General features: G+C 38.7%; 2 protein-coding genes across 5 annotated transcripts in view; both read right to left on the reverse strand.

Moving 5' to 3' along the window:
• The window catches only part of rabgap1l (RAB GTPase activating protein 1-like), a 121,682-nt gene that overhangs the window by 69,183 nt on the left and 35,078 nt on the right, over positions 1-17,421 (reverse strand). The window lies entirely within an intron of this gene.
• gpr52 (G protein-coupled receptor 52) lies at positions 8,924-10,042 on the reverse strand (the record flags this gene model as incomplete). Its single annotated transcript, XM_079244675.1, has 1 exon — positions 8,924-10,042. One exon carries the CDS (start codon positions 10,040-10,042, stop codon positions 8,924-8,926), a length of 1,119 nt encoding a protein of 372 aa, XP_079100801.1.

Genomic DNA, 17,421 nt, shown 5'->3' on the forward strand with positions numbered 1-17,421 from the left:
GCTCTTAAGAGAGAAGTTGCGATAATGCTTCATTCTGTTCATCAGCACACATGTAGATGAAAGCCTGTCATTTTAAAGTTCAAAATTTCAAAAGATTTTTTCTTGAACAACACACAGCACAAAGCACAACAAATTCTTGTACAATTGTGGTTCAAAAAGAGTAAATCCTGTGAGTTTTTATAATCTGCAGTACAAACCTTTTCTTCAACACCAACAAAGGGTTGAAAATTCTGTTCTTTTATTTATTTATGTCTTTTTTTTTTTTTTTTTAGGAAATGTTTAACCAACAACTAAATGTATTGATATGTGTTACGCAGATCCATTGTTCCAATAAATTGTTCTCAATGCCATGACATGGCCTTACTCTCTGCCTTTTTACCCTCAGTTTAAACTTTAAAGATTGCTTAATATTATATACTATGAACTGTACGGGCACACCTGTCTGCTATCAGACCACAGTTTGCAGCCCACATTTTCAAAAAGTCATGCAAGATGTATGAGAGTTGGCGTGTGGGTGTATGAGTGTCTCCTTGTTATGCCATCAAAGGCTTTTGGTGGCTGCCGCAAGGCTCCATTAGACGGGAACTGGCATCCTCTCCAATTGCAAGTCTTTCCTCCCCCCATCCTCGAAAGATGGTCAGGTGGTCTTTTCTGAATCCGGACGGAAGAAGAAAAGTGGCAGGAAAGGGAAAGAGGAAGCTAGACGAGTACTGCCATGTGTGGAAAGAAAAGGGAATTCCTGATCAAGTCTTGGCCATGAATATTGAGCTGGCCTGGACCCAGAGCTGCTCTTTCACATGAAGTGTGAATGAACAGATTCAGAATGAACTTTCTACTGAAAGAACAAATACAGATCTTGTTTCAGAAGTAAAAGTAAATATAAATAAAATATAAATATAAAGAAAAACACATCCAAACTATTTTTACAGTTCTTGTGATCCTAAAAAAGAGAAGAGCAGTTCCACAAGATGACGTCTTTCACCTGCCAATCGCTGGGAAAGGCTCCAGCTTCCCCTGTGACCGTGACTTGGAATGAGTGCTGTAATGAATGAATTATCAAATTCATGACCTTTCAATTTAAACTTTTTTTTAGAGTCTGTTCCATTACACAGACTTCCTGTATACAACAACACTCAGCAACGTTAATGAGTGAATGGAGCCGAGGTTCCCAGACAGGAAGCTAACAAATCAATGGTCACTTTGAAAGAGATCCAGAGTTCCTTAATGGACGGGAGAAGCCCATCAGTTTTCCAAAAGATGCACAAACACTCAGACTACAAGAAGCAAAATACCTTCTTATATGACAAAGGGATGAATTGTGTGTCCATAATTCCCAAAAGCAGAAGAAAGCAGGTTTTGATCGTCATGGTATGAGTGTAAAAAATACTGAAACAATGGATGCAGTAATGAAAGCATTATTTTGTAGTGAGTTTTTTGGTTGTTGTTTGTTTTTGTGTCTGTGTGTATGTGTGCGAAGAACAAGACATACTCCAGGTTTTACAATCCATAAAAATGAGTGTCTCACCTGTCTATCTACCCGGCTGGTCTAAAATTACTGCAATGATTCAGGCTCTGTGGAGTTGACATGTCTACATTCTCTAGTCTGTTTTTAAAGGGGATGAATAAATTAGCAATGGCTGTAAATGATCGGTCCACAGCCTGAATGTAGAGTTAAATTAAATTCTGACACCAAAAAAAAAAAAAAAAAAAAAAAAATGGTTGTGTTAAGAAACCAGTCCTGCAAGTGAAGATGAACAAAAAAGGTCCGGAAATCCAGCGTTGGACTTACACAAGTCAAATACACAGTATTATTAATATTATTTATTATGAGGTATCTTACATTACCTTGTCTTAACAAAGAGAAGCAACACTAAAATGATATATAATTTTATCACGCAGTTTGTGACTCAGTGATCATCAAGGTTACCAACATCAAAGGCAGCACAGGGATTGGAATATAAAGATAAAAGTTTGCAATAAGGAGCTGGCAAAATGAGCAAAACAGGCAAACAAATTCTGGCAAGCAAGTCACCCTGACCGACCTTGCTAAATTGTCTCTAAATACTTTTTTTCAAAGACAAGGGGAAGGGAAACTAATCCGAATAGAGGAAAAGATTAATGAAGAAAAAAAAACAATGACAGAAGAAAAATGAATTTGGAAAAGCTTGAAGTCTGAATTACTCTGCAATCTGTCCAAAGAAGATGCCAAAGATTCTCTACCAAAGAAATTAAATAAAAAGAATGCCAATTTGTTTAACAAACAACAACAAATAAATGAATGAATAAAAGTTCATTTTTGTGTTTTCTGTTGTGGTGACTGATAGAAACACATCTTTATAATGGTATTTTATGTAAATAACACCAAACTAAATGATGACCTTTTTCAACTCAACATTTTGAATAAAACTGGTTTCTCTCATTCCCCTCCCGACAGTCTAATACGTGCATGTTTGCATAATTGCTTACTCTAAATTGGATTAGTCTGTCTCTGTGAGTTAGCATTGTGATAAACTGGTGATTTGTCCAGGGTCTGCCCCTCCTCACTTTAAGTCAGCTGGGATAAGCTCCATCTCCAGCCCCCCCCGCGACACTCTGCAGGATAAAGCGGGTGTAGCTAATGAGCATGAAACTCCTTATATCCTCCTAATGACTCTTCCTTATCCTTATTCTTACACTTTTGCTCCTTCCCTCTTTTTGTTCTGACACTAATCATCTTCCCAGCTTTCATCTCAACTTTTTCTTTTATGTTTTTCTAACCTTGCAGATTTAAGATTCTCACCTCTAAAAGCTAGCTATTACCGTAGAGCTCCTCTAAATCACACCACGAGCCAAGTCAATACCAAAATTAGCAGCTAAAAATACTCATCGAACCTGCAAAATCGTGATGAGATTGGGGTCGGGACTATAACTGTCTTAACACCCTCTGATACCAACCAAAACCACTGCACACCGATACGGAAAGTTATACAATCTTGTTTGACGACTGTTTTGAGGTGGTGGACAAAGACCCAGCTCTATTCAAGTTATTGTTATGCTAACATTTAGCATTAGCATTTGGTGGTTTTTCTTGTTAGAAATTTTTTCCAGATGTGACACAAATGCAGCCAAATTTAACACTATAAAGCAGTTGTGTTGCCATCACATTAAAAAAGCCTTTTAGGAAAAGTGCAACAAGCCACAGCAACAACAAACACTGGCAAGTGTTTAAAAAAAAAAAACCCACATGCAAGACACAATCAAAAGAGAGCCAGAGAGCCACAGCAATAACAAAAAATCTTAAAATCTTTTGCCCTGGGTGACAAGGCCTTCTGCGTTGTGGAAAACTTGTGGGTGACCTTTTTCAGCTCTAAGCACAGTTCCCAGGTTACCTACTCAGACAACTAATTATATTTATGTGTTAATTCCTGTTTTATTATTTAACCTAAGCTTGGCCATTGAATGATAAAATATTCTATTTAAATGACTTAACAGTTATAAGATCGGGCCTTGATTTTGGCATAAGCCCAAACCCCAGGCATCACACTCAGCACAGAAAAACATCCCTACATGCCACCAATCTTGCTATGATGTATGACTTAAAAGAGCTCTTTCAAGATTGTGCGGTTCTTAATTGCCTGAAACCTCCTTGTTCTTCTTGCTTTGTTTTCTAAAATGCCAGCAGGTGAAGATGGTTGGGTTGTGGCTGCTTTCAAGCCCAGCTGTAGTCTAAGGGTCAAGTGTAAGAATTTAAATGTTAAATCAAAAACAATGAACAAGGGGTCTACAAGGGCCGCCTGTTCATGCAGAGGACTTGATGGTGCCATTAGGTCCCAAAACCAGAAAAGAAACCACTATGCTGTGGCAGAGATGTTCCAGTGCAGATATCTAGTCAACAGTGCTGGCAGGTGGTTGATTAACAGATTAACAGAAGGGCAATTAATTGTGAAGTAAACTAAAATTTCAGGTTCTTAATTTCTCTTCTCTATTTTTTGCTAAAGAATCAGCGTTATTTGTGTTTGCTTTACTTGGATTAAGCTGAGAATGTGGAATAAATGCATGGCACAAATCTGCTTTGAGTTTATAGAAGCAAATAATTCTCATAACTGAAAGAAAACAACGCTGAAAGGCAGAAAATTGGATGGTTATAAAATCATTAACAAAATGGTGTCAGTCACTTGTAGACGTTTCACTCCTCACTTATATTCACCAGGTTGCAATGGTACTTGGTGATCATTTTGAGTCCACAATGTTTCTTAAAGGACGACTAACAAACACTTCATATGCTAGTTAGATAGTAGTACAAAATATTTTCCGTCAACTAACTGATGCTGCTCATAACTGTGTGCATGAGCCTTACTCCAGTGAAAATGGTGCATTCATTGAATTAAAAAAAAAAAAAAAAAAGATTAGCTTGCATATTTGTCCATTTTTATGTATGTTGGGTGATCAAACTGATCATTCATTAATTCATTCATTATCCTAACAGCTTAGTCCAATTAAGGGTCGCGGGGAAGCTGGAGCCTATCCCAGCAGTCTTTGGGCAAAATGCAGGGTACACCCAGGACAGCTCACCAGTCCATCACAGGCCATCAAACTGATCAATTAAACACAAATCTTACTGAGAGTAATTGATAATCAAGTCCACATCCCCATAGTTTAATATTTAAAACATGTGCAATAAAGAAGAAACATGAGGGTCAACTCAGACAAGATAATGAATGAGTGCTGACTAACTAGTGATTACTGAATGTATAGAAACACACAATTCACAAAACAACTATACACACTGGTAATCACAATTACTTTCACCTTTATTAGGTTGGCAGCAACAGCAAAACCATAGCCTTTGACAAAATAAAAAAATAGATATTGTGGAATTTAAAACACCTCCTACTCAAAACATCAGCAGCCTATAGTGGTTGATTTAACACAAATGGGTGCACAATACCAGCCAGAATGCGCCAGGTATTTTCTTTTTTTTCAGGAGGGGGGATTTACAGCAGATCAAAAACAGTTACACACATAGTACATACAGTTGTCCCATTTATAGTATATTGTGTAAAGGTTTACACACAGATTTATGAATACATATCTATTATCCTCTAATTGAACTGTTGGGTGAAAATTCCCATCAATGCACTTGAAAGTAACAGGAATTACCTGAAAAAAGATTTTGTTTTCCTACCACTTCAGCTTGGTCAGTGCAACACAGACACAAATAATTTTTTTTTTTTTTTTTTTTTTTTTAAATATTCATCCACTGCTTCTTGGATTCTTGAAATCTGAGCTAAGACACACATCTTATATAACCTGTCACAAAAAAAAGCATTACCCAAAGGAATGAATATTTATGCAACTCCAGACCAATACATGTAATCTGAAGGATTATAATAGAGAAGATGGAATATTCTATCTTTTACATTATATCATAATGAATGAGCTATTTTAGGTTATGCTATTACAAAGATTATTTTATTTCTTCTTCTGTGTAATGTCTTTTTTAACCACATTGTGAGGATTATACAGCACAGATCCTATGAATTTTACCTAAAAACCCCACTGCATGATGTGCCAAAGGAGTACAAAAAAAAAAAAAAACAGTCCATTTAATTTTGAGGGAAAAAAATCATTAGTATAGAATTTGCTATGCTGCATTACCTCTCTTCTATTACTCATGTACACCAGATAATATGGCTAGAGAAGAGAATTCACAAGGCTTGGACAAATCTGATGTGTCCTGTCATCCTAGAGATGCAGACATCAGATAGAGCATGCATCCAGTTAAAGGCAGAAGTCAGAATCACTTATCAATAACACTGAATGACTCAGCCAATTCTTTGTTCATGTGAAGATCACTGAACCTATCACAACATTAATAAAAAAAAAAAAAAAAAGAAAGAAAAAACTTGTTCTCTGTACAGTTAGGTTTATACAGCTGAAAATGTTGTGCAGCCAATTCCAAACTTCTCCTTTTTTATTCCTCAAAACACATCTTCAGGCACATATACAGAGCAATCTGAAAAAGTTTTAATTGCAACACAAAATAAACTACATTATTTTGAACAAAGATGAAGGCTGATGGTACAAAACACCTGCCCCTTCAGCTTCCCACAGCTAATTTCAAAACTTAATTTTGTTTAACTGATTTGGTAATCCGAGATCCTTCAGTCAAAATTATAAATAAAATAAATTAATTACAACAATAAGGTGTTCTGCCTCTTGTAAAATTGACGAGGACTGAGGTAACAAGTGGCTGGTGAAGAAAGAAGAGCATATATCGATATCCAAAGACAGATATTTATACTTGCCATGCCGGCTTACCAAATCTTGGTTTAAAAACAATATACATACATTCATCTGGTAGCAAAGAGGACTTAGATGTGTAACTAGAAATCGGCTTTCTTCCACATCACAAATTATTAAAAGCAAGAGGCTGCAAATCGTTCTGCCCATTTAAGTCAAAAACCCTTAATGCAGTTTTAAAACAAGGAATAACTTGTACAAGATACTGTTAAGCAGCATAAAATGGCGGGAGTGAACAGGTACAATAACAAGCGGCTTTATTTAGTAAATAACCTGGAGATTTTAATGTATAAACAGACACAACCAACAAGGCTTGAATGACAAATTAGCAACAAGAAAATGTGAGGAAAGACAGAACCTAGTCCAAGTCTTTACTATCAATATGTGTTATAATGGAAAACGAATTATCCTTTAATATGGATCAGTTGACCAGAGGGAGGTGTACATAACAGATCAATCAAAGTAAATACATCACTGTGCTGGAGCAAAGGGTGAGATCTACAGCTAAACGTAGTCTTTAAGTTGTTTTAACAACCTTTCTCACTGGCGCTAATGTAGCAAATGCCCATGACTGAGGAAAAGTCAACAAGCTGCAGTCAATTAGAACAATAAAGTAAATTACCCATGAAAAAAATGTATAAAGGACTTTATTTTCAATGCATAAATTGTGCCTTTTGCAGCACTATCATTTGTTGCTTTGTATGGAGACACTGAAAGTGTTTTAACTTATTTTTAAACTTCTAAAATATAAGTTTTCCAGGTAAAAAAAAAAAAAAGAAAAAAAGAAAAGAAAAATATCACACTAAGTACTAAGCACCCAGGACATTCACACTTGTTTGAGGGCAGTAACCAGTCACATGCATCATTAACAGATTTGGTACAGGTGAGAGAAAATGGAAAGAATGTTCTCTGAACAGCAAGTCGACAAATGACGCAGAGATAAGTTTCTGATAGCCTTTAACATTTACCCAACTGAGCCTGTCACTTCTGTTTAGTTAAGTTTTAACCTCACAGCAGTTTCAAGATGGATCAGATTACATTAATCTGAGCTCCTTTCCACTGGTGCTTGGAAATTAAATCCAGCTTTAACACAGATAACTGTGTCACCCAAAGCACTTAAAACCTGGTTACATCATCAGGTCAACACTTTCCATGCCTGTTAAGATTTGTGAGAGTTAAAACAGCATCTCTGAGTGCAACTCAGAATAAATTATCTAATTTAAAGAAAAAAAAACTGCTTTTGAAATTAAATATTACATTTTCTTTACATTATACATATAAAAATAAAAGCAACAATTGAAAAATGCCAATTTATTTAGTCAGATTTGTTTGCCCAGTAATTATAGTGCCCCAAATACAGAAATTGAAGATGTAATATTTATTTGTGCATTAAAAATAGTTGGAAAGTCAGAAAAACCAGACCAATGATAAGAATCTTGGTGCTGATGGGCTATTTTACAGGAGCAAAGCAGGGGGAAAAAACAAAACATCATAAAAGAAAAATCCTCACCCTGCTGGATAGTTCTCTGTTGAGAGCATCAGATAACACCCCTAAACACAGAAGTCTCAGAGTCAAACTAATTCTATCAAAATTTTTGATTTAGATTTTGGAAATAAGGTGCTTTTCAGTAGAGGTACACCAACCAGCCGGTGACAAACTATGTCAGCAGATATTATACTTAACATACAATTAACATTTAATTCATTTATAGAATTTTTGACCATATGAAAATTGATTAATAACCCGTTAAGGCAAGCAAAAAGCTGATCTAACTTGGCTGCAACTTTGGGAAGTTTCATATCATTTAAAGGTTTTAAATTTCCCTACAAATGACTAGTTTTCACAAATATCTACAACATTGTACATCAAATCTTTGTACAGATGTTGTGCACTTTGTTCAAATTCAACAAGTGGTCAGGTGAGCGGTTGGCAAAGTCGCAACAGGGGAAAAAGTTGCAGACCACCTGACCTGACTTATGAATCTCCCCTGAAAGACAAAACAAAAGAAGGAGCAGAAGAAGACTGATCACTTTCCTCAAGAAAACAGTCGTGGCCATTTATTATCTATTTATCAGCAGCTGTTGTCACGGTTGCTGTTGATGTTGAAGTGTGTAAAAATGTCCATTTACAACATTTTAACACAATTTGGCACGGTTAAGTGCACATTACATTGCATCTACAAATGACAGTTATCGAAACTACGGAAACATCCAGTGAAGGCTTGATCACATGAACAACTACAAATAGAAAGTTAACAACCATAAAACTGCATGGTCACATTTGATGTCTGAAAAAATATTTTGGGAATATTACAGGATTTATAGTATTTTCTTCCCACTAGGTCTGCCCTGGATGAAAACACACCATGGAATGTAAAGTTGCGTAAGTCTATGGAGTGTCATAGAGTAAAAATGTGCCCATCCTTCTGTCTGGATACTTTACCAACCTTCATGAAAGCTTGCAAATGAGCTCTTTATTATAAGCAAGGCAACATTACTGGTGTCAACTGAAAGGGTGCTTGAAGAAAAGCCATTTTCAGCCTTACCAGTTTAGCTGCAAGCTAACTAGCTGCAAAGCTTTTTAAGAATTATGTTCACATTCAGATTTCCAGTAGTTCCCTCATCCAATGTGGTAATTCATTCAGATGGAGCATGAGTTTGCTCTCTTCCTAGGCTTGGGCTCCCCAAAGTCCCTGTCATCTGCAGCACAGTGGCTGAAAGAGCACATAGTCTGCGACAGCCTGCGCATACCCAGGCGGAACACGCTATTAGACAGGCTGTAGATGACACAGTTGCAAAAGCTGTTGCTAATGGCAAGCCAGGTGGTGATGAAGGAAAGGGCAGGACTATCCAGCACATGGGAGCTCTCCAGAAGAAAGTAGATTATGTAGGGTAGCCAAAGCATATAGAAAACACTAGTGATGCGGAAGAGCACCATTGCATAGCGCCGATCTGGTCCATGCCCTCCGTGATGTCCCCCACTGTTCCCTTCACCAGTTTCCATCTCCTGGCTGGGAAAGCGTGCCCGTCGTTCACTGATCTCTCTGTTGTGTTGCTGGCAAATACGAAAGATGTGATAATAGGTAAAACAGACCACAAGCGCAGCAGGTGCATAAAGCAAGCACACCACAAAGCCTGTGAAGAGGGCAGAGGTAGGCCAAGAGTGAGCACACCACTCAAATATGTCTCCATGATATCCTGGCTTACCCCAGCCAAAGAAGGAGGGCAAGAAAACTAGGCTGGAGTAGATCCAGATGAGGGCGATGCAGCCTCGAAGCCGGCATGGTGTCACGAGCTGGTTGTACGATAGTGGTTTTGTTATGGCCAAGTAGCGGTCCACACTGATGCAGGCTAAACAAGCCATTGAAACACTTTTAAGTACTGAGATGACATAGCTGAAAACCTGGCATGTGATTGGTTCCTGGACACCGGCTGGGTAATGGAGCAGAGATAATGTGGGTACTAGGCAGCTAAGACCCACCAGCAAGTCAGCATAAGCCATGGTCTGGATGAAGTAGCTGGTAGTGTAGTGGTGCAGCAGAGGGGCACAGTGGAACACAAAAATCACTGTCAGGTTCCCTGCAATAATGAGCACTGTCAGAAGTACTATCACAGCAGTCTCCAGAATGCAAGCCTCCAGGCCCTCTTTCAGCCCCCAGCCCAAGGGACAGGAGTGGTTGGTTGCCCTGCCAGGAGGGAAGTCTGCATGGCTCCTGTTGGCGGTGACCATCAGGTCCGTTGTCAGCTCAGACTGGTTCATTGTTCTTGGTACTAGCGAGGAAAGTCAGGTTTGCGGTGCGCCACCCATAAGAAGGCTGGCCCGACACTGGAGAATGGCTTGTATCCCTCTGGTTCCTCACCAGGCGGCTGTAGCCTCCTTCAATTAAAAAAGCTTGGTATCGTCTCCAGCAGACTCGTGCTTATGCTCATCTTACTCTCATATAGCTGGATCTCAATCAAATGAGCACAGACTGGTAGGAAATCAATACAGGCTCTAGGAGGAGAGAACAACCAGTTCACTTTTCCTTTCCAATCACACATGGTTAGTGACAGTAGTGGGTGGATAAATCAGAAGTAGAGAAAGAGGAAAAAAAAGTGTTATTCCTCCAGTAAACCTAAAGTGGGATAACATTAGTGCTGCAGCCAGCATCTATCCCAAAGGCGAGTTTCCCTGCTGCTTTTCCTCCCAGTCTGTGGCCTCATCGCATGATTTTAATGAGAGTTGCCACCAGGAGGCTGGGGATTTAAGCTGTCCTCACAAGGGCAGAGAATGCAGAGGTGAGGGAGAGAAACCACACAAAGTTGAAGCATAAAGCAAAGTACAATACCTCAAGTCACCTTACAGCTCCTCAGAGGAGTTCGAAACGCATATAGCTCCAATTTCAAACTGGAAGAATTTTCTGGGTGCAGTTACCTCCTGAAGAAAATGCACTTGAGGCAACCGCAAATTAATCATTTTACGGTTGTAATAACATCCAATTTCTATGAATCATCTTTACAGCAGAATCCAAACTTTCACTTTTTCATGGGTGTTTGTGTGTTTACTGTGTAGCAGCAAGCTTCCCTTATTTTGGTGGTCCTCTGGTCAGTGTCTGGAGCCTATGTATGCCCAGCTATTGTCTGAATCAAAACACAGACACAGACTAGAACAACATGGGGATCTCCGCAGGAGATAATGTCACAGCTCTCTCAGGACACATGGCGCTGGGGGAAAATGTGTTTACATGGCATCCCTACGCAAAACGAAGCAAAAACCAGGCTCATAAAGATTTTTGGGAGAGTTCTGCAGAAGAAATAATCCCAAGTTTAAATCCGAAAATGCAGACTTGCCTCTCAACGTTCTGGACTGCAAGCTGCACAAGACAAACAAACATAAATGTCCTGCAGCTGATGAAAGTGCAGACTCCCGTGAAGGCAGGTGAAAAGGACTCTCCAGGAGAAATGTGAGGCCAGCTGACTAACTCAGTGCTCCTATCACTTCGACTCCTCAGCAATCCCGTGGCAAACGCTTGCAGAGATGAGTTTGGGGATAAAACATCAATCCACTCATTTATTCCATTAACTTGTCACTTAGAGTTTCATTGTGGCATTCTGATGCACATCCTGCAGCGGTTGGCACAAATGAATACCTCCCCTTTGAGTGCTTAGTGCAACCGTACATTTTGTAACTTGTCCTTTCAAGAGTGCAATCAAGTTGTAAATGTGCGGGATCCGATAGCCTTGCCTTTAAGTCTTTTCTCAGTATGTCCTTTGCTCATCACAAAACACTGACAATGAAACAAAAGGGAATCCAGTGTAAGAGCGTAAATAAAAGACCAAGTCCCAGTAGAGTCTCAGTCTTAAGCACTGTCCTTTGCAAATACCTCCTCATACCTCAGACAAACAGGACAATCCATCTTTTCAATACATAAATCCTCAGATCCTGGCATACAAAATGAGGGGAATGCGATGCGTCTGTCCAAAGCAGCAAGTGAAAAGAAGAAAAAAAAAAAGAGAAAAGAAAATGACTGCGCTGATGGAAATGAGTTAAATCTGCAGCGAGGGGACGAAGAGTCCCTCAGCCCTGGTGCAGTGAGGAGAGATGCTGTGACTGGCTTACACTTCCCTCCCTCTCTTCCTCACCACACCATCTCTCTGGCTTGCACACTCAAGTCTCTCTCTCTTTCTCTCTCTCTCTCTCTCTCTCTCTCTCTACACACACACACACACACACACACACACACACACACACACACAGTCAAACACACACAAACACTACCCTCCCTCTCTCTCGCTGATCACCCAGTTTCTTCCCCTCCTGGCTGCACCTGAGGCTCCCTGCCACATTATCCTGTCTCTCAGACTGGCTTTTTTCCCCCAAGAGGTAAATTTGGATACATTTCCTATTTACATCACTTAACTCACGGTCTATTTTCTATTAACTAAGCCACCCTTCTCTCCTTTCACCCCACCTCTTTTTCCTTCACTGTTTTAGTCCCACTCCTTCCTCTTAGTTTCCAGTTTCCAGTCTCTACATAAAAGGATGGCTGGATGGATGGTTGGATGAATGGATGGATGACCTCATCTACATTTTCTGACATAAGACACTGGTTTATAGAAAAAAAAGAAATAATTCTTGCAACTACAAAAACTGTAGGACTTCTGCATGACTCCTTTTGGGTTGGTTTATCTTTGGGGAAATTCATGTCTATAGCCAAGCTAGACTCCAGGTTATTCTTGTTACTTTATCTTTTATTCAACCAACAGCTTAGCACAGTCATGTCTGCCTCTTGGTTACAGTTGCCAGGCATTTGGGCCAGTTGGGAGCATCCTCTGGCCGACAGATGATAAAAAGGATCAAGTAACAGCAAATTGGTTGAGCAGAAAAGCTGATGGAAAGAAACTGTCAAGAACCGAAGATTGGGTGGCACAATCTTGCGATAAAAAACAATAAACACAACTTTAAGTGCATTAGACTGAAGAAAGAAAGCACGTCTGAAATACATGACAAGGACTAGTCACAGAAGTAATAAATTATTTGGTGGTCAAGTTGCACTACAGTGACTCAGTATGCATAGAGCAAACGCTTGATCAAAAAGTAATACAGGGATGGTAAATATGAAGCAAACTTATTAAATGCTTGACAAAACCAAAAAGTAAGTTATATTTACATCAAAATAAGTAAAACTAGCCCTGCAATGGACTGGCGAGCTGCCCAGGGTGTACCCTGCCTTTCGTCTAAAGACTGCTGGGATAGGCTCCAGCATCCCCGCAACCCTTCATCGGACTAAGCAGTTAGGATAATGAGTTAGGGTCCAATGAATGAATGAATGAATGAATGAATGAGTAAAACGAAATAAAAAAATAATATTTGAACAGCACCAAGGCAATGTGTCCATTCACTGGCCAAACCAACACTGGCCAGTGTGTTCTTTAGAAAGGTGTATGGTGGTGTAATCAAAACTAATAGGAAATGGTTTTCACCCATTATATAAGTTTGGCACATAAAAGATTTGTCCTCAAATATGAAAGCAGCAACTGCTGGAAACTGATTGCGACTTCTAAGTAGACTATTAAATAAAAGAATTCCTTATTTCAGACATCTTTCTTTTCAACTCCCACATTTAGCAGAGTGACTAAGGAAACTTGAAAAAATATTAATTAAAGCTGATGAGTTATGAATTTGGCTTTATTATTACATACACAGCTGATACAGAGACATAATCGTCAAGTTAGTAGTTTTTATTTTGGCATAAATGGTCAGGGGAAGGGTTGGGTTGTGTGCGTGTGTGGGTAACGTGCATGTGTGCGTGTGTGTTTTTAAGTGTGAAACTGTTTTTATTTTTATGTTGTTAAGCACTTTGATATGCTTTTGTATGAAAAGTGCTATACAAATAAAGTTTGATTTGATTTTGATATATGCTTGTAGATGTCCAGCTTACTGAGGCTGATTGAGTCTAATTGAGTATATGCATGCAGGAATAATTCAATGTGCAACAGCATTACCTAAGTTTCCCATCATGACAGCTTCAATTCTGTACATGTTTATAAGGATTTCTAGAGCCTAGTTTTGGTCAGCTTAACACTAATACCTTTTTCTAGAGGGTAATATAAATGTGCCGACTATTTAATTTATGTCAAATGTAAACTTCTATTATTGAATGAGTGACTGTGTAAACAAAAGGTGTCTATTAATCACTTGGAACTCATAGCAACCAAATTGTACTTTGAGTTATAAATAGTAAAAATAAATAAATGAATCAATCCAATTATATAACAAGAAATGATAAAATATGAAAAAGTGGCAAACCAGCAACATAACGCAAATGGAAGCCAGAATGCTCTAGGTTACCTCTATACAATATGCCTGGCTAGGCAGACATTCAGGAAATGGTAAGAAAAAAAAAAGGGTAGTGATAGAGGGAGGAAAGCTAAAAATAAAGAGAAACAAAGTGGGGACTAAAAACAGTTCAGGTAGACAGTTCTTCTGTCACTATGAAAGAACCCCGTCAATGGAGATCTCTCAGCGCAGTGCTCTTTACCTTTAGTGGTGGACACACTGATGAAAAACATGACCAGAAGGCCACCGTTAATAATTCATTCAGCTCCAAAACAAAGCCAGCAGGGCCACTTGGAAACAAAGGTGGAGGCTGATTCACCTTTCACTGCTTCCCTGCATCCCACCCTCCTTCACCCTTGGGCTCAAGCTGATTTTAGTCTCAACAGCAATGTGTCAGCATAAACAGGGGTTTAACATCTACATTAAAAGGTCTTTGGCTTTGAGGGTTAATCGGAACAAAGCAACTAATGAGGCAGCATAAACATCAAATACACAGTTTTCTTCAAAAGCCTTACCAGAAGAAGATCTATAATTTATTTACCATTATATACTGTACGTCGCTTATTTGTAGGCTTCAAATAACAAGGAAAAGAAATGATAAACTTCACACAACCAAAAATAAAGAAATAGTTTGCACAATAAACATCCCAGAGTGTTAAAGTGGAACTATTATGTGCATTTCAAGCTAATTTATTTTTATTTCTGAGCCCAGAAGGGCTGGGATTGATCGAGTTATTGTCACAAATCACTTTATTTACTTCAGACCGACCCTCTCCGTAGGCTGTCAGATCAGCCTGTGGACAAAACGAGTGGATTGAGACTCTTCCGCATTAAGCCCCGCCTCCCGCCACTGCACTACATCGGGAGCGTGCACCGCACCTGCTTTCGCCATCATTGTAACATCTCATAAACAGAAGGATTAGGCTAATATGAACTCATTAAAAAAAACAAAATACAATGTCAGCACATAGCATACAGCCCTACATGTTGGAACCTGAATCAGACCCTGAAAATGAAGTGGAAAACAGCAACCCACAGCAACGAATGCAGCAGGATGTCTCTCTTTGGTAAACTCACCAGCCATCGTTGGAAATAACTTTATCCCATGTTTTCCACCTGCCTGATGTATTTGTACATGCCCTTGTTAACCAGTAGAAGGTGACCAATCACCGAACCTTATCCCCCGGGATGTCACAAGAATTTCCAAGTAGAAAAAACTCTCTAAAACGACACGTTTTTTGTTGCCATGGAAACTGAACGGAGAGCGTGCTGGAACTCAAACTCAAACTCAAACATGCGTTTAGGTGATAAAAAACAGTGCCATTCACATGTCTGATGAGGATTCAACACTGTAACATTGTAGAAAGCTCGGAAAACTCCAAATACCACAATAGCACCTCTTTAATGTAATACAGACAGAAAGGTTACTTTGTAAAAACTGCCAGTAGTCAGCTTTGGTCTCAGAAGTCAGTTTTGTAAGCTTAGATGATATTGGAAGAAGATTTGGACCAATATTATTTGTGGAATTTAAAAAAAAAAAAGGGGGAAGAAGAATGAGCGAAAGATTAAAGCATAAAAATTGTGCAATTGATTTAAAATAGGAAGGCGTTGTTCACCGCTAATGAGTGCAGGACAAATGCTTAGTATGAACATGTGCACCTCAAGCGAGAAATGTTGACAATCCTGGCTCAATAAACCACTCAGTCTGGAGATGCTATTTGTTGCGCCAATAATTTCGCTGCAGTTTCTTCTCGCACATGGCCAAACTGATTGACAACCCTTTTGTTTAAGAGTCTGTTGGTTTGAAATGAAGGGAAAGTGTTCGGTGGAGCAGATTAGCTCTGATTAACTGCTTAAAATCAAATCTTCAGTTTGCTTGATCGGCAGACTAACAAAAAAAAAAACCAAAACATTTTCATAAATAAATCAATCAGACATGTATATTGATCCATCATGAGAAGTTTTCCGTTTTAACCCATTCAAAGAATTTTAAGCATTGATTAAAAAAAATAGCTTTTTTGTCTATCTAAAAGCTTTAAAAAAAAAAAGCTTGGCTGAGATGATATTATTCAACGAATACAACAGAAATAATGTTAAGAGACATAAAATGGCAAACAGCTATAATTATCAAATTGCACACAAGTACAATTCATACTGAATATACTGACCTAAAAACAACTGGCACTGCTGCAGTTGAATTGAAACCAAGAACTAAAGGTCAAAAACAAGCTGCCCACTGCAATCAGCAACTATCATCTTCATTTAATATCACCCTGCATGCTGGTGAAGACCTGTCTGACCTCTGAGGTTGAGACATTTTATCATTATTCTGTAGGTCCTACAGATACATCACACACATCTGTGCAGTTTTGGTGCAAAAAATAAGTCTCTGTGTTCATCCTGTTTTTTCTCTCCAGTTAAAGTTTAAAACAATTACAACAAAGTTTTAGAGCAGATGAAGACTAATTTTTTTGCATTTGCATTTTTAAAAGCACCACCATGTGACATTTAATTCTTTAGTCCCTCATATGAAATTATGGATGTCACCAAATTTCTTAAAGTCAAACTTCTTAAAAAAAAAAAAAAAATAAATAAATAAATAATAAAAAAAAAAAAACCAACAACAGGAAAAGAAAATCTTCATCCTTGTGTCCAGTATTTTTTTATTTATTAGTTCAAAGTCAGTCAGGGCCTTAATGGTCAATTACTACACTAGTATTTCAATAGGTTCAAATAAAAAATAAATGGGCAAATGTGTGCAAAATGTGGCAGCAGTAATATCCATATCCCCAGTTTTATTGACCTTACCCTGGTTGCCCATCAGCCCTTCTGTGGTCTGGCTCCATAATATACAATCAAACTACAACCATCTCACCAACCAGCATGCAACCCGATCTCCTCAGGCAGGACTCTGCTGGGTACTCTGTCTTAAACATTACAAGTAAAGCAGAATGCACATCTGCCACATTCATAGCTTCTTATTTAAATTGCTTCTGGAGATTTAAGGGGTGTTTCCAAAAAAAAAAGTCTGCCATTCCAGGACAAATCTAGTTGGAAGTTTATTCATAAGCAAAATAAAAATGTTAATGTTGGTTTATTATTCAAACATTGCACTGTGCTGCTCCAACTGTGAGACTGAGGCGAGTATGATGAGGCACAGAAGTGTTACGACCAGAGAGGATGCTGGAAGCTGGATCTTCTTAATCCGAGCTGTCATATCAATGTCAGTGTGGCTAAGAGGCTATGCTAATACACACCCTGTGGAAGCACTCGTTACAGTATGGCAGCACATTTACTGTTTTCCATCGCAAGTTCAATTC

The sequence above is a fragment of the Telmatherina bonti genome (genome assembly GCF_933228915.1).
Source record: "Telmatherina bonti genome assembly, chromosome: 8".
Lineage (NCBI taxonomy): Eukaryota > Metazoa > Chordata > Actinopteri > Atheriniformes > Telmatherinidae > Telmatherina > Telmatherina bonti.